At 43.2% G+C, this 20,842-nt stretch overlaps 1 protein-coding gene across 4 annotated transcripts in view; it reads right to left on the bottom strand.

Moving 5' to 3' along the window:
• prex1 (phosphatidylinositol-3,4,5-trisphosphate-dependent Rac exchange factor 1) overlaps positions 1-20,842 on the bottom strand; it is a 54,118-nt gene that overhangs the window by 7,328 nt on the left and 25,948 nt on the right. For all 4 annotated transcript variants that reach the window (XM_029834511.1, XM_029834510.1, XM_011621660.2 and 1 more), the window contains exons 10-28: positions 18,380-18,527; positions 16,599-16,699; positions 15,522-15,625; positions 15,271-15,320; positions 14,024-14,099; positions 13,703-13,775; positions 11,203-11,348; positions 10,114-10,206; positions 8,598-8,746; positions 8,438-8,523; positions 7,367-7,506; positions 6,957-7,089; positions 6,496-6,671; positions 6,183-6,344; positions 5,855-6,065; positions 4,420-4,675; positions 3,370-3,567; positions 1,098-1,186; positions 548-630 (exon numbers count right to left, since the gene is read on the bottom strand). In XM_029834511.1, the coding sequence (XP_029690371.1) occupies positions 548-630; positions 1,098-1,186; positions 3,370-3,567; positions 4,420-4,675; positions 5,855-6,065; positions 6,183-6,344; positions 6,496-6,671; positions 6,957-7,089; positions 7,367-7,506; positions 8,438-8,523; positions 8,598-8,746; positions 10,114-10,206; positions 11,203-11,348; positions 13,703-13,775; positions 14,024-14,099; positions 15,271-15,320; positions 15,522-15,625; positions 16,599-16,699; positions 18,380-18,527 (2,474 nt within the window). The remainder of the gene's footprint in view (positions 1-547; positions 631-1,097; positions 1,187-3,369; positions 3,568-4,419; positions 4,676-5,854; positions 6,066-6,182; positions 6,345-6,495; positions 6,672-6,956; positions 7,090-7,366; positions 7,507-8,437; positions 8,524-8,597; positions 8,747-10,113; positions 10,207-11,202; positions 11,349-13,702; positions 13,776-14,023; positions 14,100-15,270; positions 15,321-15,521; positions 15,626-16,598; positions 16,700-18,379; positions 18,528-20,842) is intronic.

The following is a 20,842-nucleotide window of genomic DNA, read 5'->3' as shown; positions in this document are numbered from 1 at the left end:
GTGCACTCATAAGATTCCACCATATTGTCACCATATTGCAGTTTGCCTTCTATCGTGTTCCAGCCGCCTCCCAGATGCTGCACGCGCACGCACGTGCATTAAGACATCTCTATTTTAGCTCCTGGCAAGCAACTTTCCACCTTAACAACAAGATTTGTGTTTGCAGCCGCCCCCTGTTTTCTTTCATTTACCGGTACATTTAGAAGAGACCCCGATGAATACTACGATGACTAAGAAGTTAAAAAAAAAGAGTTGAAAATGACAAATGGGTGGATGTTCTTTTATGGAACGTACACCCCCTTCCCCAGGTCTGCCTTGAAAAGGGAAATAAAGACAGAAGGGGGAAAGCTAAGAACAGATTTTTGATGAGTAGACAGAGGGCCAGATGCTGACTGGTTCTGATCACAATCATCTGTTCTCTATGGGCCGATGCATAGCTTTATTATTCCCATGCCTACGTGGTCCTGTTTCTCTTTGTCAGGCCAATTGTAGAGGAGGTCTATCAGAAATAAAAGAATACTTCAATAAGTAAAAGTCCAGAAGTTACCTGGTTGAAAAGGTGCTCAAGGCAGCCGTGCAGCTTGTCCTGTTTGTCCGAAGGGATTCTCATGTCACAGGGAAGTTCATCACCTAGCAACCAAAAACCAGCAGACATCCACTTACAGGTTTTGTTTTTACATTCCTCTTAAGCACTTCTGTTCCTCTCTCATATATACATTTCATAGTCAAACCGCAGAGTAGAAAAATATCTATCAAATAACATCACCACTGTATTATAGGGAGTTTAAACGCCTTGATACAGAACAGTGCTGATAAAAACGAGGTGTTTCTCCTCAGCGGATTCCTTCTTGCCTCATTAATTTCATTAATAATGTGGATGCAACATTTATGGCAGATCTGAGGACCTCCACCCAAAAAAAAATTGATGTCATTTTTGGCATTGTGAAAGTAGGACACATGACTGACATGAAAAGAGCAAAAACCCCGAGTTGATCATGACCACTATAGCCAATTATTTTGGGAGAAATTTACTAAAACCTTGAGTAGCTGTTGATCAAACGTTTCAGTGTCTTTACTGTGGACAATCTTTCCTTTACCTGATCCCATCTCATCACTTCCCAGGTAGGAGCTGTTACTTCGCACACTGGTGTAGGACAGGACAGAATCTCTATTGCTGTTGCATTCACTGCAATTATGTACAGAGAGAGAGAGAGAGAGAGAGAGATGCATACAGTTAAAATATGTCATAAAACAGAGTTCATTCCATTCTTTAACCACAGAGAGGTCTTGGAAAGCTGTGTCTTGTAATTACGCTGGCAAATAATCCTTCTGATTGTAAATGCCTTTTGATTTACAGTACATGAAGTCAGAAGTAATTAAATGCTCTTCTTGGCAACAACCACCACTTGTTAAGGGCAAAGAATTCACTTAACTAGCAAGAGTCTCAAACACCTAACTGGTAATAAATGTGTGTGATGCTGAAATACAGCTCACCTATTCACACATACTTATTTAAGAGCATTCCTCTCAGGCGTGCAAATGTGTTTAAGGCTTTTTGTTGCTTCATTTCTTGTATGGTACAACTGAAACCGACTAAGGTGACTGAGTAGTCTAAAGGAGGATCGGGAATTTGTGTGAAAAACAATTACAGCGAGCACAAAGATTTGCAGTTCGCAGTTCAAATTATGTCGCACTTCAAGAGCAGGGGCTCGTGATCCCCTTTTATTGAGTCACTGGCTGAATTATACTGACAAATGGAAATGGATTACAGGGCACTATGAGCCTTTATTACTCCAGTGTTGCATTCTCATTACAGTGTGAAAGAGGAGCCCAATCTATGCTGAATATTACATTCCAGGTTATTCCCTGGTGTCTAGTGTGCATGTGTAAATACTTATGGATCTGAGTTCCCGGTTTCCAGAGGTGTGTGCACAGTAGTTGCAGTTCCGCACTGAAAATTATCCAATTTTTCGAAGCATGCGTCATACTGTCCATATCATGTTCATGCTTGCAGAGAAATGCATACTGTGTAAGGCATTTGCATAATTACTGAGCATGAACTCGTAGAAACCCTGGCAATGTTTCTTGATCCCAGGGAATATTAATCCACAGCCTGGTCTGTCTTATCCTATTTGCATGTTCTTTATGGCTATACGTAGTATTTGTACTGGAAAATGACAGATTAATGATATATAAGGGATGGAAATAAATACAAGCAAGAAAATGCAAAAGATGTGTTGCCAAGTGAGGACCTACTCAGCTCCTTCAGTGTTTAAACATAAAACGCCAATCATTTTGAAGTGCAGGGTCTATTTACACTGAAAGGCTCTATTGTCTCTAAATGAAGGCTAGTTTACTGCCATGGAATGTAATGAATGAGCAATTATGCTGATAGAAACCTATAAAAACACAGACCTGACCAGGCTCGTGTGTGAGAAACAGGTTAACAGTTGAGATGTAGCGAGTGAAATGTAAACGGAACTGACAGGGTATATAGATATATGAATGCAGGTCATGCACACTGGCACAGAATCAGGAAATAAATATGTCAGCCCCACTATAACAGTCGAAAAAAGGCGGCAATTATTTTTTCACCCTCACACTCTTCTGCTCTCTGTGCTTTCTGGAATTTTCTGGCCTCAACCACGAGTCCACGTGTTTGCACGTGGCCAACAATCCCCAACTGTTGGACGGCGTTACACTCCGTCGCCAACACCTCAGGCTTTAATGTCTGTTCCCGAGATTCACCACCCACCTCTGCAGCAAAGCAGCACTTCTTTAATCCAATCTGAAAGTTTACAAAAACATCCCAATACATGTTGTAGAGTGCACAAAATCTACCACACATGTCCACTTGCCTTAGCACTTTATTGCTATGAGGTAGTCCCATTACACATGATGGCGTTTTAATAACAGAGGGGCCGAGGAGGCCGCCGCCCCAAACATTCGGGCCTATTATACACCAAACGCACCACAGCAGCAACCAATAACTACAACCTTGTGGGTGGTGGAGGGTGGGGCTCGGTGGAGCACCGTCTAGTGGACTGTGCGCACACACACACGCACTCTGTCGCGCGCTGAAACACCTCAGTGATGTCACAACAAGCAAATGACATAACCAGATCTGACCAAGACATTTTGAAGTCATTTTTAGCCCGCTGGCTCAGTTACAATGCCAACATGTGGAAATAATTTTAGGTCCCCCTAAGGAGGGACATGAGAAGTATTATGGGTCTGTAGGGTACAGAGGCAGTTTTGGTGAAGAGGGGAAACAAGTTGACTGGTTACATAAACATGGCATTTTTTTTATTCACTGTTGTTATTTTTTATTTCATTTTACTATGATGTCAGCTTCAGGAAGTGTCTTACCTATAAGAGTCCCTGTAGCTCATCGTGTCATGACCCGAGTCTTCTTGGTCCTCCTCATTCACCTTGAAGCAGACCTTTTTAATTCCGCCTTGCTCCGTTTTGTCCTGGTCACAGCCGTCCTCACAAGGGGTCTGATTTGAGTCGTACTCTCCACCGTTCCCTTGCAGCTCTGTGGGTTCAGTGATGGACGACAAGAGCCTGCCAGAGGATTGGGAGAGCACTTGTTAGCGGTAGATGACATTCTAATACTGTACCATAACACTGCAGCAATGACTGGTAACCTACTTAAAACACAACCCAATTAGACTTTTGCTTGATAAAAGAAAATGTCTAATGGGAACTCTGCATTTGACATGGCTCAAGCATGGACTTAAAGCACAACTCTTACATGTTGCATATGAAACATACTATCCTCATGTCAGAATACATATTAAATTGCTTTGGGACAGTTCAGTCCCACAGCTAGGAAACACTTTTGCCTTTTTACATCATGAGCTATCTTTCTTAATACGCCTTAAGAAATTTAGGGTAATAATGCAATTAATATATGCATTTAACTGCATATAAACTGCTTATAAACTAAGTCTCACAAATGGTGTCAAAGCACCATTATGCTTACATTTATATGCAAACATTGGATACAGGCCTTCAAAACACATCTGCTCATTCCCATTGTGCCACCCCTTCCTTGAGACAGATGGACAATACTAGTCTCCTTCTCTTGATGTTATCCTGGCCTCACACCCTGTTCCTGTATTGGGCCTGGCCCATAAATATTTTTGGCCTTGAAGAATGCTTCTTTTGTAAATCCTCAGCTTTAAAGGAAGCAAAGGGCAGACAGACAAAAGTAGCTGATGGACAGACGGGGGGGGGGGTTGCCGTGGCGATCACAGGCTTTTTAATATAAAGAAATTGTCAGCTCGTATATAAACCGGGGGGGATTTGCCACTATTTAAAACCAGCTTTCTTGATTAAAAGATTTTTTAATGCATTTGCGGGATTTCTTTGTATTTAATGCTTGCCTCAGATGAGATTTATTTTGTCACTTACACATCAATCTGAGCCACATACTGCTTCATCTCCCTTACAGCAACATCCAGGCGATTATACAAGCAAATATAATTATCCTGGGTCTCTGTGTCTTCCTGTTTGAGCAAGAAGCTCAGGCCACCTTCCCCCTGGCCTCTTTCATCGGTCACCTCCCCGTTGCCATCTTCCTCGCCCCCTTCCAGGCCAGTGCAGTTCCAGGAAGGAGCTCCCATGCTGGTCACACAATGCTGTGTATGGGACATGGGGTTGAGTTGTGCTACAGGAGAGGACAGACAGTATAAACAGTGAGCGAAGAAGAGAGACATTCTCTCTCTATAATATCAGATCAACCCCAGATGCTGAAACGTTTGAAGAGATGAAGTAACACTCCCGTCTGGTCTCCATTTACACTTAATGAAAAACAACTTCTTAAATGGCACTTGTGTAACCAAAGTGCTAAGTGACAGAAGGATAGAAAAATGGTTGTTTAGGCTACAGGCCAATCTAAGCTGCAAACATATGAGACATCCCAAAACTGACTATGGATTAGGTTTAACATTATGTTTAGAAGGATGAGGTCTAATACGTGCCGTTTCCATTCCAGGCCCAGCTTTAACCCCAGAGGACGGTACTGGGTAAGCGTCGCCTCAGCTACCTTCTAATTCTGTACCTTATCGCATTAAATTCAAACTAAACACCCCTCCCATCAAAAACAATCCCTTGTGCCTCTTTGCCGTTCAAACACGTGCTAGAAAATCTCCAGAGCTGAGCAGTTTGTCAGCGAAACTGCTCAGCAGATGTCCGTCTTTCAGCACGTTGGGAGAAAAGAGGAGGCGGAGAGCTCCTGCAGCACTGTTAGCGGGGCTGACTGCTGTCTAGACAGTTGTTTTTGCATTTCCATCCTTGTTGAAAATAAGCAGCCAAGCCTCAAACTAATTCTTTTATGTCATAATAAAGTCCTGTCCATATTATAGACAATATTTATTTCTGCGTTCATACATCAAAGCCTTATTAATGTTTTGTTTTTGCTTTCATTGGCGGCCTCTCTCTGTATTCCTTTCCAGCAGCAGCACTGGATCACAAGCATTCCTTCTCTATGGCAGAGGCGCCATTTTTGCTGACATCATTCATTTGTCAATAACATGATTTTGGCCTGGGGCTAATGCCTTGTTAATGGCAACCCACTTATATAATTTACGATGGGAATCCTTACAGAAACCTTATGGTTTCTATGGGAGGGTGGGACTAACTCTCCCCCCCCCCCCCCCGACCCGCTGTGCTGATGGAATTCAATGGTCAGAGAGGTAATGGGTCAGATAGAACATTGAGCTGGTGTTAACTAGGTTAAGCTTCATAAAGATGTGGCTGAAACAGTGTGAAACCCATGTTATGATGTGAGTGATGATGGACGCCGTGTTCGATTAGACAGGTGCACAGGTGTGTCTGTACTCTATACCCTGGTCGGGATCCAGGCCAAACAGGGAGTTCTTGCGGCCGAAGCGGATGCTGAATGTTCTGCCGGCAGAGGTAGCACTTTTGGGATAAGAAACCTGCATGAAGTTGACGTGGCAGTTGATGGGAACGAAATCCATACAGCCCAGCGGGTGAGGGGAAACGCCGGCCTGTCTGAAGGAGGGCCACACCTTGTTCCTCAGCTCCAGGGAAAACTGGAACAAAACAGGAAGGAAGAGTTTGTGGATGAGACTGAGTATTGTACATGAGATAATTATTTTTAATTATCAGAGTACAATAATGAGAACAGTGTACATCATGTGCATCCGTACCTGCTGATAGCTGCTTATGCGCCGGCGAATACTCTCCAGCTTGGTATCGCAGATTTGTCTGAACTCGTACTGTGGCATCGTTACAACTCGATCGCTCTGGGAGATTAGCTGGCTGCAGTTTCGAACAAAGAGGCTGTCATCTCCATAGAATGCCTCCAGGATCTGTAACAATAAGACGCATCTATAAATCTGGAGCCATCAGCTGGGTAATGTGGATTAAAACAATAATATTGCGTGAGTGTGACATGTCCCTCGAAGGTTTCCTGGATGAGAGCTGTGGGCCAAGGCTGTTAACCTGCCTCACACTATTTACCTTAGCAGTGAGACTGAAGCAACCTTTTGGTGCCACCATCTTCTCCAGGACGTGGCTCTTGATGCCGGCAGTACTGACATATTCATAGACTACCCCATGTTCCAGATGGACGTTATCCACTGTCATGCTAACCAGAGGCAGCTCACTGGAGAAGGATACTCTACCCAACAGGTGGTCTGTGCAGAGCAAATTTTAGTTATTATTATGTGACTGAATAAAATATTGACTTTTTGAATGTTAAGGTCAGAATTGTGAATTTAAAGTAAGACATAATTTAACTGATAATGATAATGAACCTTACATCAATAACCTGAAACATAGAGACCGTTTGTCAAATAAACTGTATTAGATTTTATAAAAATAACATCTCCTATGTTCTATCATCTGTTCAATGAATGCTGCTTGATTGGTGCTGCCTCACTTTGTTAAAAGCAAAATAAAACACAGATGTTTGACATCACCTGTCCCATTTGTCTCCAGATTAGAACCATTCCCCACTGGATAATGTCCCAAAGTGCTCTCCTCCTTCTCACCAGCAGATCTGTTCCTTTGAAGCTCTTCAATGTCTTCAAATGTCCGATAAACCCAGTGGCACTAAGAAGAAGAATTGGTCTTAACATTCATATCAAACATAACTTTGATTGTACAGTGTTAAAATTATAGGACTCAAAAAAAAACAAAAAATATAGCGCTGGGTGTAAAAGCTAAATGTTGCTTTTGAAAGAGAATTCGTTAAGATCCTTTGTATTATAATGATAGTGCTGTGTTGTGCTATGCTAGTTGTGTAACTTACACAGTCAAAATTAGCCGCAGTGCATGTATACACATACGTTTAAGTGGCTGGACTGACATGTTAAATGTGTCCCCTCACCGTCTCAGGAGGCTCCTGGTGTGTATGCTGCGCACTGAAATGCTCCAGGACCTCTTGGAAGTCGCCGAGGTTGACGTTGTTGCAATTGACCTTAAGGATGACCTGGCCCGGCTGAAGACCCGCTGCAGCTGCCTCCCAGCCTACAGACAGACAGTGAATGATCTGAGGTCAGAGGTGGCAGTGTGGGTTTACACTGATGCAAGATCTTAAGTTGATAAAAACCACCTTAATAAGTTATAAGACTTCGCTTTCTTGAAACGTGATTTGAAATCTACTTTAGACTAAAGTCTCATGTCTGTAGGAAGCAGAAACAGAGGACTTTTTGTCTCATTTCCTTCAAGAAAGGAGAAATTAGTCGTGCTGTTGCACGTCCCAAGCTACCGATGGTTTTCATCAACACCTCTCTCAGCTTCCTCCCCTAAGCTAAAAATACCAGTAACAGCATCACTTCCACCCCAGTTGCTGACTGGGGTGGAAGTGCTACCGAACCTCACTGCACTTTTACCCATACATGGATATCACATGTGGATTTCTAGTTTAGGATTTGATTAGGATTTGTTTTTAAACTTAAGACACAGGGGAAAAAATGTTCCTCTTAAATTCAGGAGCTCATTGCCAGCATCTAATGCTTCCTTCCCATTTCTGGATTTTACAGTTTGTCCCCCAGCTTGCGTGTCTGGTTAATACATTTTTATTGGCTGCTAAACCAAATATCCAGACGTGTGGCTTTAAGGTAAAAGAAAATCCGAGCTCTGATCACAGCATTGTGTTTGTTTGTCACAACAGAGAAATTGCTGCATTGGGGGCTAGAGATCTGGCTGCAGGCAGTCTGGGTGACAGGTGGCCATAAACACCCACTACAAACTAACAGGTGGTTTGCAGCTCAGGTTACTGCATTTTTCTGCGGAATTATTTGTCTTCCTTGCATTTTCAAAGCTCTGACAAGAGCATGCATCACCATGTGGCACTTGTTTCAAATCCCGAAAAGCACACCTTTCAATTGTACCTGCGTCTTTAAGAGTTTATCCTTAAATCAATCATTGTTATTGTTATAATTACTATTTCACCAACCTTTCCTTACAGCATGGACATGAGGAGGGGCGGAGCCACAGAGTCTGAATGACAAGCTGTTCGGATTGTCAGGGATCTTCACAATCCTTAAGGAGAAAAGACCAGTAAGAATAGTGTTTTTTAGGTGTGTGTCTATATGTGTGTATGTGTGTTTCCTCACTCCTTTGCCTTGGTAGCGACCAACAGCCGCAGGGAGCGCCTTATACAAAAGGCCTGGCTGATCATGGTTTCCACCTCCGAGATGGGTCTGAGGAACAGCAGGTCCTCATTGATGGTGTAAATCTTCCTGCCTACCTGCAGGCCAGCCATCTGGAGGGACAGACGCACAGACAGTGTAGAGTATGCTTATTTTGGGTCTAGATCTTTTTTTAAACCCACTTTGAGGCCCTATTTGGACGCTAACAGCTCCCAGGTCAGGTGTCAGGTGTAACAGTGACACCTTAACCATGTGCCTGTTTAGTGACTCGTGCAAATTATTGTTTGGATTAGTAGTCAGCAAAGGAAAAAAGGCTAAACCGGAATGGAATTTTCAGGTCGTGGTCATAATTTCGATAGCTTCAATCAGCAATTAGATCTAATTATACAACACTGAGTGTATTTCATGCTTTTTTCCACCCATTTGCAATTTTTAGGCATATGGGACTACAGTAGCAGCAGCCCACACACTGATACAGGCAACTCCTTCAGCTTTATATTAACACCCCAAAAACAAAATACATTTAAATTCAGGCACACAGCAGCAGAGGCTCGTTTCAAATGCGGTCATCCTTCAAATTTTCAGTCACGTTGGGAGAAGAATGCAGCTTCTGTATCATCGCTGTGTGAGTCCAGTGTCCTAGCCAGAAATCCGCCTTGGTGGCCTCAGCCAAGTCAGAGCCGACGCTGAATAACAGTGCAGAATTGATGCAAGCCTGACTGGGAGGAGCTTATGGCGAAGGGCGTGGTTGTGATCATACAGCCCAATTACACGTGACTTTCTATAATAACATGGCTGTGTGTGTGTGTGTGTGTGTGTGTGTGTGTGTGTGTGTGTGTGGGGTGACCCCTTTCAGAGCCCCATGGGAATCAGCTGGGATCCATTCACTGTGCTGGCACATGGGCCGTGTCACAACTAGCAATCCTGGTATTGTGGCACATTGGGACACATGGGGTAGGACTAATAATAACGGCCGGGTAATAGAGGATGGGATGGAGAGGTTTTTACTGAGGAGAAAGCGGGAAAATGAGAAAATAATCCAGAGAATGACCGAGGAGAAGAGGAGACATGCTGCATCGATTCAAATAATAAAAAGTGTTCAAATAACCTTGGAACAAAAAGAGTTTCTCCCCGTTTTAAGCGCTTTTTTCAAGACAAAAACTAGTCTTTCGCGCTTGGTTGATACCTCCACTGTTTGAAAGTCCTGCACAGTAACTGAAATGGAACAGAACAACAGCCCACAGTCCCAAATTTCCCGTCCATTTAAACAGCTCCTGCTGAGCAAAATCATGTGTGACAAGGTCTGCCTAAAAAAATTGATGGCCAGTCAGATCTGGAGTCTCTTTAAATTGGACTGACGGGAGCCGTCAAAACGGTGGACAGGCATTACAAACTGGAACCAATGTCTCGTGGCAGGAAGCTAAACACATGTGAGCAATTGTGTGTGCGTGCGTGTGTGTGTGCGTGCGCATTTATTTACCTCAGCATGTGAACCCCTGGTGACAGACTTCACTACAATGGCCTTGTTTTTCTCCTCGATCTCGAAGCCATAGTCTTCTTCCTCAGGGTGAATCTATAATGGAGACCATTAATCACACCTTTTATACTTCAGCATGTAACACAAACTGTCATCACGCTGAAACAAAATCTATTATCCATGCTTTTAAAATGTGCGGCTCGGGATGTTTTAAGCATTAAAGGAAAGACCACCTGCTGCTTGAATACTCTACAGATGGATAATTCACATAATATGATAATCACATAGGTCCACCACAGGGTTTTTTCCAGTATTGCTTATGTGCCTTAACTCCCCTCTCCTCCATTTCTTTTCCCCAGTGCAGCCAGTTAAATGCTGTCGACGCCAAACACATTAGCCGGCCTCCATTAGCTGAGATGATTGGCAATCTTTTTCTGCTCTGTGGCCCTGATAAGATGAGGATCTGCATTGTTACGTCGGAAAAGGCGGCTGCGGTGAATAAAGAGCCGGCGCACTTAACATCAACAATAGATTTGAGGAAGGATTACTTCTGCTTATCACAGAAAAAGGATTTTCAATTTCCTGTGGAAGGACAAATAACCTGCTTTGCATCTCACTGTGATTTAATAAAAAGGGAGCGCGCAATGCTCTGCGTGACGTATGTATTATTTATATGACATTCAAATAACAACAAAATAAAATGAATTGTCTCCTGCGGTCATAATATGTATGCTGCATTTTTCTACTCCTGTATTAGAAGAGGGAAAAACCCAACAGGCTACTGCATAAGTTGATTATTCCGCAGTTTTCCCGGATTTGAAATATTTCAGAAATGTCAGGAATGTTTTAAATCCTGGAGGTTTTTTTTGTTTTTTACAGTAGCTGTTGAGACCAACTTCCTAAAAACAAGGGAGACAGTGTCCCTCTGGGTGGGGGGGGGGGGCTCTTCACCTGTTTTCTGATGTCAGCAAGTTGCTGTTAAATGTAAATGTTACAGCACTGAGGGGGAAAAGAAATTTAAAGTGGACACTGGAGCCAAAGCATAGATGCACATACGGTATTACGCAACACCAAGCCTGCGTGTCAGCTCACCACTAAGGACTTGGCCAGGATGTTCTCGATAAGTTTGAAGTCATTGCGCTGGAGCTGCTTGCTCTTGCTGCTGGTTCCTTCCATTTCCTCGTCCGCATAAAATCGGAAGAACTGTGAGTCATCTTTGAACTCGCTCTTCTCCAAGACTGAGGGGGGAAAAACACACAGCGTGTCCTCAGACGGCACAGTAGGAAGCAGGATAAACAGCAGAGGCAGACATTTCAGGTTAGGGGGAAAACAGGAAAAACACTTGACTTTTAATAACAAAGATCAAAAATAATCTGAATCCTGATGCGATCTAATCAGATTTCTAAATAATGAAAATGAATCATGTGTTTGTGCACAACACAGGTCTTTTTAAAAATATTAAGTATGTTTTTAAGGAATCCTGGTAACATCAAGTGCAGAAATAAAGGAGGGTTGCAGGAACACAGGGGATGTGTTTGTTCGGGCCGAATTAACGGAAAATGCCACCTGATCCGCGAAGATCTTCACACAAACAATCGCTTAATTAGATCAGCCGCTAATGATGCTAGCAGGAACATCTGGCGCCAAACAACATCTGTCCCGGGCAGTTTGGGCTCAAATGCAGAGGGCGATCCTCCAGAGGATCTGACACGTGCGTCGGAGTGTGTGTGGGACTCCGACTGTTGTGCGGATTCTCTCGTCAACACATGGGGCACTTAAAAACAAGTGAGGAGCAAATTAGAGGCTCCTCTTCGGTCACAGCAGCAAAACAGATTCTGTTTACCACCATGTGGGTTTTCTAAGGAGCTGAAATGAAAGGGACTTTTTGGCCTAAAACACATGTTCTAATATAAATACTAATCTAATAGTGAAACATGTTACGATCTTTTGTTTGCATTTTGTTTAATTTCTTCATTTACAAGACAATGGTACCCAGCTGTTCAGAGATAAGGGGAGCATCTGGCACCCTCAGGTGAGCTTAAGCTTGAACAAACACACTCGTCCTCACATTCCAAAATGAACACATACAGGATGCCAAGTGAAATGACCCTTTCCTAGTCACGCTACTCCAGAAAAACCTGTCATCTCGAGCCACATTTAATCAAACTACTTTTCTAAATCAAGTGTAGACGTCATATCGCAGCTGAAAAAAAGAGGACTTTGACAGACAGACTTGATGTTTGCCATTTTCCTCTCTTCATAAATGATGACAAAAGCTGACAGGATTGGTGCCTTAAAACCAGCACGTGCACACTTAATTCATAGCGAGCCTCGCTAGAATTCTGGTGCCACAGCTTGGGCCCAATGTCAAAAGAGAATGAGTAAACAATCTTTTATCAGGTCTTTCTAAGCATATGAACCAGCAACAGGACAAATCATTTCATATGGGTGTAATTTTACTAAGAATACAAAAACATTTTGCTGCATGGACAGACTGTATCTTTTAATATTAATAATTAATATGTAGGTGAAACTGTAACTGCATGCTAGGTGCATGCTAATGCAGCTAATTCACTGCCTTTTTGCAGCGAGTGTCCCAGGAGTGAGTACCCCCGTAAACAAAAAAAAAAGAGTCGGCATTCAAAAGGACACTAAAAGCCAGAAATAGAAGAGATCAGGAGGTGAAGAGCAGCAGATGTGCCTAGAGAGCGCTGAGAAGAGACTTGAGGGAGGGTGAGTTGAGCAGACAGCCTGAAGTGAAAGGCTATGGGTCCGACAGAGGACAGAGATCGGGGACAGGTGAGAAAGAACAAACGACCTCGTCCAACAGATGGCACAGCCGGAGTGCAGTGAGTGGTAGAAAGTGAGGACAAAGACTGGCTGTCCTGAATTCCTTCTGTCGCAGTGTAACAGGCCCTTCAATCGCGCCGTGGCCCGTTTTTTTGGCAATTTAGCTAATCATCTGTAACCTCTCCATCCCATCCTGAATGTAAATTGATGTCACCATTTGCATCAGCCCAATCTTCTCTTGCTGTTTTCTGGCCTTTGCTACTTCCTAACACAAGCCTCACTTTACCCATAACACTACGGAGATGAAAAATTCAACTTCGTGGTCATGGTTGAGTGGACTGACCCAGACGGGCATGTAGCTAAGACAAACAGCTCTAGTTAGGGTGTAGCGCTAATGCTGTTTATATTCAACACGCCGGCCCAAAGCCAAAGCCACACCATCACAATGTGGTCTGCGATTCAAGAACAGGGGCGTCAAAATCCGGCCCTTGAGGGCCACAATTCAGCCAGGATTTCTGTCCTACCAGGCAGACAATACGCCTCCGAGGAAAATCAGATCCCAGGTGAAGGCGTTTTCTATCCGGTAGGTTAGAAATCCTGGCTGGATTACAGGCCTTGTGGTCCGGATTTGGAAAGCTGCTTTTTTTAAACTTCTTTTAACCTGCCAGAGGATGAATTTGTTACACGTAGAGAGAAAGAACACGAGGGAATTTAAATAGATGTTGAACTGCCTACGAAATGGTGTGATTAAGGTTGAATTGACATACAAAACAAAAGGCAGTACGAATAAAATCAAACTAACCATGGTGCATGAAGCCGCTGTTGCAGAGCCCGACACCCAGCATCACAGCATCCTCTCGAGTGGAACAGTCTCCCTGGGAAACCGAATCAGTGACGCACACAGTCAATCAGAGACAAAACCTCTTTACACCTTCTCTTTCAAAACACACGGCAGCACAGCTGGCCCGATGTCATCGGGGGGTTTGTCGCAGGAGAGACGAGGATGGGCGAGGCGGCACGTGTCGCTAACTGTAAGTTTCACTCCAAATTCAACAGATAAAGGAAAAACAAGAACAGACGTAACGTTCTTTTCTATCTATGAATATTAAAGAAGAGCTTTTACCTGCAGCAGCAGCCAGTCAACAAGTTTGCTCGCAGGAACCACAGATTTAAAGGTTTTAAGATGATGATCTCGGTCTCTAGAGAACAAAAAAGATGAATTAAAACGATCTTACAATAACTTATTTAAAAAAAAAACTTTTCTTATAATGACATCAAGTCGCAGTAACCATGAGAACAGTAAATTTGCATTGAAAATGGTCCCACACTTGAATGCTGTTGGTTGTGCAGTCTTATGTGGAGCTGCGGGGGATGTTCTACATTATATACATATTATATATGAATTAGCTTTAAAATCTGATTTGACTTTTTGGCAAGTTTTTAGTTTATTTCCTTTTCATATAACAGAGGAATATATAATCCTCAGCTAGATGAACGGCTGCTACATGCAAAGGTGGTTCGGCGATAGATTTGAAAGGGATTACACCAGGATTTGTGCGAAGGATATCGATTCTTGTTTACACTGATGGCAGCCTGGCGCACTTCAATCAGCAGACAAGTGATGGAGAGACTAAGACGTGTGTTAACGTGCGTCAAACGGGTCCACTGCTGCAGAAATCAGCATTTGTGTGTCCCAAAATAAGGCTACATATAGTAACATATACATACATATACATACAGAATGGAGATATTCTGTGATATTTATCCATCTAAGCTTTATTCCATGTCATGCTTTTAGTGAAAATTAAAATTGCATTTTTGAGAATCCTTGAGGCATCATGACTCCATTATTTATTTATTTTTTTTACATCGTTTTTCTGCGTTATTTCTGACAGTTTAGTGGTCAGCTCTGTCACCGAGAAGCTCCTGTGTTCATTGGAATTCTACTCAAGATAAGGAACTGGTCCTTAAACCCAGCACAAGCTGAGATATATGCAAACAGGGAATAATAAATGGGGAATTTCATGCCCTGCTGTCTCAACAGCAAAAACATACATGCTGTTCGTGTTCGTAGGACCTCTGAATTGCGATAACACCAACATTTCAAAGCCAGATTCTGACGCTATGTAGCTTTCCAACCTTTAACTGCTACTTGGTTTAACATAGAACCTTGAACACATCCAGCAACAGCAGCTGATGCCTGTCTGGTCATTTCCAGCGGCGCTGTTGCAACCTCATTGGACAAAGAACGGGTGGATTTGAACACACCATGAATAATAATAATAATAATAGCAATCATGCAGCTGGAATGTCCCGAACATTCACGTATGAAAAGGGGCGGAGGAGGTGGAGGAGCGAGCAGGTACTTACTTGACGACCGGGGTGTGGAGGCTGTGAAGGCGGCAGTACAGCCTGACGCCCTGAGGAAAAAAGGAAGCAGCTGAGTCACACAGCAACACACCTTCGCTACACAAGCACCAGCATGGCTACGGGGGAAGTGTTTTACTAGTCAAAAGAGGTGTCCCGGAGCTATTGCTTCAGGCAGGCACGTGTTATGGAGGAGGTTTTCATAAACAGCAGGCGCTCATGCTAATGTTTTTCCAATATTTGTAGTCAGTTACCTTTGACATGATGTCCTCCAGCTCACTGCGAGCCTTGTAGGTGCCGTCGTCATATCGAAATCGGTACATCACCTGTTCATTCTTGAACTGGTGCCTGTCAGACACTGAAAAATGAGCCGAGAGACAAACTGTCACTTGCAGCATTGAAACGTTTATCAGAGCAGACAGACGTAAACTTACGCTGCGCCGCATCGATGAGCAAAACTATTCAAAAGTACAAACACAAATGTTTGTATAATAAGTTAAAAGTAAAATCTGCCGAAGGAGGCAGTTTGGGTTGAACACAAGGTGACATGGATCCAAAGAAGCTGCCATTTGTTCCCCAGTCTGGACATAAATGACCCCATAAAACTAAAGGCACCACGCCATCAACCATGATCGAGTATCAAATGCAGACCTTTAAAGGCATGGATTAATGGCTGACCTTATAAAATGTGCAAAAAGACGCTGAGGTGGAAATCTGGTGTTTTGCAGATTAAACATAAAGCTATTTAGATGTCAGACATTCTTAAAATGCATTTGGGTGACTTTCTTTCTTGACCTTTTAATGGATATCTCTCAAAAACAAACAACCCCCCACCCCCACACCCATGGCTTAAAGGCAGATCCGTGTTAACACTCTATTGGATAATCTGATTTCACTTCAGTCCGGTTGGTGATTCTTGTGTCTCACTGTGGTTTAACGATAACGTTGAAGCAACATTCAGAGGGGTTTCATTTAAAACAGCCCAGGAGATGTTCCACTGTGCTTAATATATATTCTGAATGTCTGCACTTTATTTGCACAAGCATTCGTGCGCTATTTATATCCATTTTCTGTTTATTATTTGCTATTCAGGTTGAGGGACCTCCAGGAATGTTTTATGAAAGTGAAATTTTCTATTCATGGAGGAGATAACGAACGACATGAAACTGAGAAGTGGAGAGGCACAAAGAAACAAAAGATGAAAAGATCAATTCAATTTAAATAAGACAAAGAGAACAAGTGGGAAAACAGTCTGAATAGAATATAGAATAGAGGCTGAGCAAGCCAAGGACAGACACTGTGGGGAGAGAAAGGATTTTGATTTGTCTCACCATGGTGAATTATGCCATTCTCCAGTAAGGCTTGTCCCAAGTTGACTCCTTCATCGGGCTTACTGATCTCGCCACTCTCTATCAGCCATGACACAAACTCACTGGAAAATACAAGCAGGAAAACACAATTACATTAGAAATTTTGGGGGGGGTTGTTTGCACAGGTGTTATTCACATGTAAATACCAGCCATACAGTACGCTTCCTTTACATTAGCGTCAGTCCAATCAGTCGTTTGTTACGCTGCACCGACTGTACATCACATCCAATGATTAGTAACTGCTGAACGCAAGCATGGATTGGACTGTAGTTTTCTGTGTTTAAAAAGAAACAATTCTATGCTTTTAAAATGGATGCTCTTATTTTGAAATAACTTTAATTGAGAGACACAAATACTTAATATGAACTGGGTGGCTATGTGTGTAAGTTCCATTGGTAAATCATATTCATTTAAAGATGCTAAATCTACAAACAAAAATATTGAAATGAAATCTGCATTATACCTAAAAAAGAAAAAGAAAAAACCCACATACTGCACTTTTAATTCAAATTATCCCACCTAACCTATTTTTAACATTCATATTGGGAAATTTCTTCATAAATGTTAAACTAGAAAACTAAAAAGACAATAGTCCTTAAGGATGCGACAGACAGATGGGCCAAGCTAAGCAGCGGCCAGAAGAGCCTGTCAACACAGGCCACCTCTGAACCAGACAGCAGACAGATGATGGAATTACGCCATCAATAAAACAATAAGCTGCTGTCGACATGTGTATTTAATTCAATGAGCACTCAAGCAATGATTGCTTCTAATTTAATGAGAAGGACAAACACAGAGACACTGCCGGTTGCAGCGCTCAACAGGAAATGGCTGCACAGGTGGTGGGAGAAGACAGAAAGGTAGACTAACAATAGAGAGGAAGTAAAGGGGGTGTTTGAATAAAAAAGAACTACTGTGAAAAAGAAACATGACCTGAAACTGATGTATTTCTTTGTAAAAAAAATGTGAAACCGCACCACGTGAAACATGCATCCCCATGGCAACGCCATTTACGCAGCATTGTGCAGAAGGTGCCCAAAAAGCACGCGCACACTTTTGTAGCAATAGGCAGAAATCACAACTTTGGAATGTTTCAAAATCCAGACCACCTGATACGGTTCATCCGCCAGACGGATGCTTAAGATCAAGGATTACGGTCGTTCCCAGAAAGCCGCGTTATTCTGAGCACCTTATTCATCTCCATTTTGGGGAGTTGTAGCATCAAAATCCACCACATTACCTTAACCCTTGAGCTAAGAAACCAAAACCAGACAGGGAAGCGCTTGATTTCCATTATACTGCGAGGCCATGACGGAAGAGTTGCAGTTTTAAATGGTTTCTCCCTGGTCTCTCTTTATAAGACCAGTCATCAGTCGCATCACGGTCCCAAAATAGTCCTGGGAGGAATTTCATTGGTCTCACAAATGCTGGTGTGTGTGCATGGATATGGGCGCAGGAGTGCCAAGATTAAGTAGGTCTCTTATTGTCTTCTCATGGTTCTGGAAGTTCAAGTGGATAAAAAGGATGGTCCACTGCAGCGCCTCAGTTTCTCATGAAAGTCGGTCTGTATGAGTGCGTGGGGAGCGACTCGGGCCTTTTACCGTCCCATAAGAGCGTCTGAGTGGGGCTGGTTGCTTACAAAAGCAAGGGATAAAACCGCTTCCACTTTTCCGTGAGAGAGAGGGGAAAGCTCTTTGGAAAAACCTGCTGATTTCATATAACCGCTGTCAAAAGAGACTCACTTTCCCATAAAACACTTGGGGACAATGCTGAGCTTCCTCCTTCGGTCCTTAATCAGGTGGCGATTCTTGGTCATCATCATGTGGTAGAGCTTCTCCCCTTTCTCTGCAATCATCATATAGGCGTCGCGCTCCATTCCCAGTTTGAGACCTACGAAAAAGGTTAAAGCAAGTCAGATTCAGATGGATTCGCCCTCAGTGAAGCATGCGCATTGTAAGAAGCTGAAGATAAAAGGAAGGGACGTGAAAGGTTTGCACAGTTAACACAAGAAATGAAGCGCCGCGCAGATTAGGGAGCACATTTTGCTGGCGTTCACTCATCAAAATGAAAATCGGATGTTGTCACGGTAGTGTTAGAGGAAACAAACGAGCCTTTGCTGGGGCAGACCAACGGTGTTCTGCTATTGTACACATGTAGTGATGCTGGGAATAGTGCACAGCAATTGGATTATGCCACAAACCCAGATGTTAATGTGGCCGAGACGGGCCTGGTGCACTTTTACGCACTTTAAATCAATGTGACGGTGATCTCCGCGTGTCGCCTGATTATCATCCCTCTATTGCGTGGTACAGCATGAGGGGGTCCATTGTGAGGCCCGCTGTGAGTACACTATTAGAGTTACTTAACCTCAACATGTGGTTTGAAGAACTTTAGAAGCCCACTTTGGTGCGTTTTGACTCTGTTCCACTTCACTGCATTTCCCTAAGCAGCTTAACTTTACTGAACCCCCCCCCCCCAAGCTGGTGAGCACTTACAGTTACACACCAAGGGACCTTCTCACGTTGTTTGCGTTATCTCGAACCTATTGAAACCAGGCACCCAAACGTATATAAGTGACAGTATCACAAGTGGAGAGCTCATCGGTGTGAATGAGAACATGTGGCAGGTTTGTCAGGAGGAGGTCTAGGAATAGAAGCCTGGCATTCAAGTCATATTTGTGTCATTCGAGTTAAGGTTATCTATACAGATCTAAAAAAAGAAAAAAGCAAGTGATTGCGTGTTATTCTAAATGATGAGTAATCGAGATATTCAATTTAAATCCAGTTGCTTTTCAACCTTGATTACGCAACATGGAGATTATGGAATAACTGCTGTCCAACCCGTAACATGGAATGAAATAAAACACACAAAAACTGGAGTTTTCCCTAAATCGTCTTTTCTTCCAGAGTCTTTGGGCTTCCATGCCGGCAGCCTGCGACAGAGGTCAGGTCGTGTTACATTTGACAGCAGCTGGAGTAAACTTAAACAATAAGTGTCATTGAACAACAGATGGGGGGGGGGGGGCATTTTCAGACAAGAGGGCCCCTTGAGTTCCTGCTCCAGCTGTCAGAGTTTATCTTGTGCTGCTCCTTGTCTTCATTGAAATAACAAAATGCGCCGTTGCATCACCTGACCCAGGCTTCCCCCCCCCCATAAATGTGCAAAATAAATAACTAAAAATGATAAAGAAGACCGTCTCCAGCTGGCGGTGTCGTGAACCAAGCCTCTGAACAAACCTCTGACAGACTACATCACAGCTCCACTGGACACAGGCCACAATAAACAGTGGTGACAGGAAAAGCGATAGCAAATTAAAAACAGTGCTATAAAAGATAGATGGAGAGAATGTTAACCCCGGTAGTGCTCGATCGTTTAGCTGTCTAGACGGGACAGGCCAGTGGTTGAGAAACAGGTAAGCGCGGCACGACCCGCGTGCACTGCAGAGTGAATAATAGAAAAGCGTGTGGAAATTGGACAGTGTGACCGATCTGGCATCTGCTCGCCTCAGGTCGATTTCCACCAGATTGAAACGGAACACCATGAGCCGCAGCACACGTCTCCGTGTTTATTCATACTCCGAGGCCCTTTAATCAAGGGTCCAGATGCTGATGACGTCAGCGGCCACCGAAGATGCTCGTTTCATGTCGAATGGGGAAAACTGAGTTCCAAATGCATTACAGTGACAGATGCACTGTGCTAAAGCTCCGAAATAGCTTGAATAGCACATTGAAACAGCTTTAGGGATGCATTTTCAAGTTTTAGCCATCAGTGCTATCAGGTAACTCGTTGTGTCCGAGCTGAAATCTGGTTAAAGCCTTTCACACTATCTAATGTGCACGGTATAAAGACAGATGGACGGTGCAGAACAGGTGCAAACACACTTAAAGGCTAAAGTCGGAAGTCATGCAATGAAGGGAAAACAACTCAAGGAGCAACAAGAGTATCAATTTACGCAGCTAATCCCAAATCTCGGGGCGTGGTTTTTTTTCTTCATTCTGCTGTAAAAATGCTGAAATTGGACACACTCCTGCTGTTGGAAACACTCCCCAACTCTGCACCGAGGAACTGCTTATGAGCATAAAAACAGATGCAGATTGAAGCTCGTGTATGATGTAATTGAGCTTTACCCTCCTTGCCAAGTTTGCTTATCTATTTTCAGCGTTTGCTCTGGATGCTGTTTTTAGCACATCTGTTGGTCGCGATCA

The sequence above is a fragment of the Takifugu rubripes genome, chromosome 3 (assembly GCF_901000725.2).
Source record: "Takifugu rubripes chromosome 3, fTakRub1.2, whole genome shotgun sequence".
Taxonomy (NCBI): domain Eukaryota; kingdom Metazoa; phylum Chordata; class Actinopteri; order Tetraodontiformes; family Tetraodontidae; genus Takifugu; species Takifugu rubripes.
This window is presented reverse-complemented; position numbering and strand designations above follow the sequence as displayed.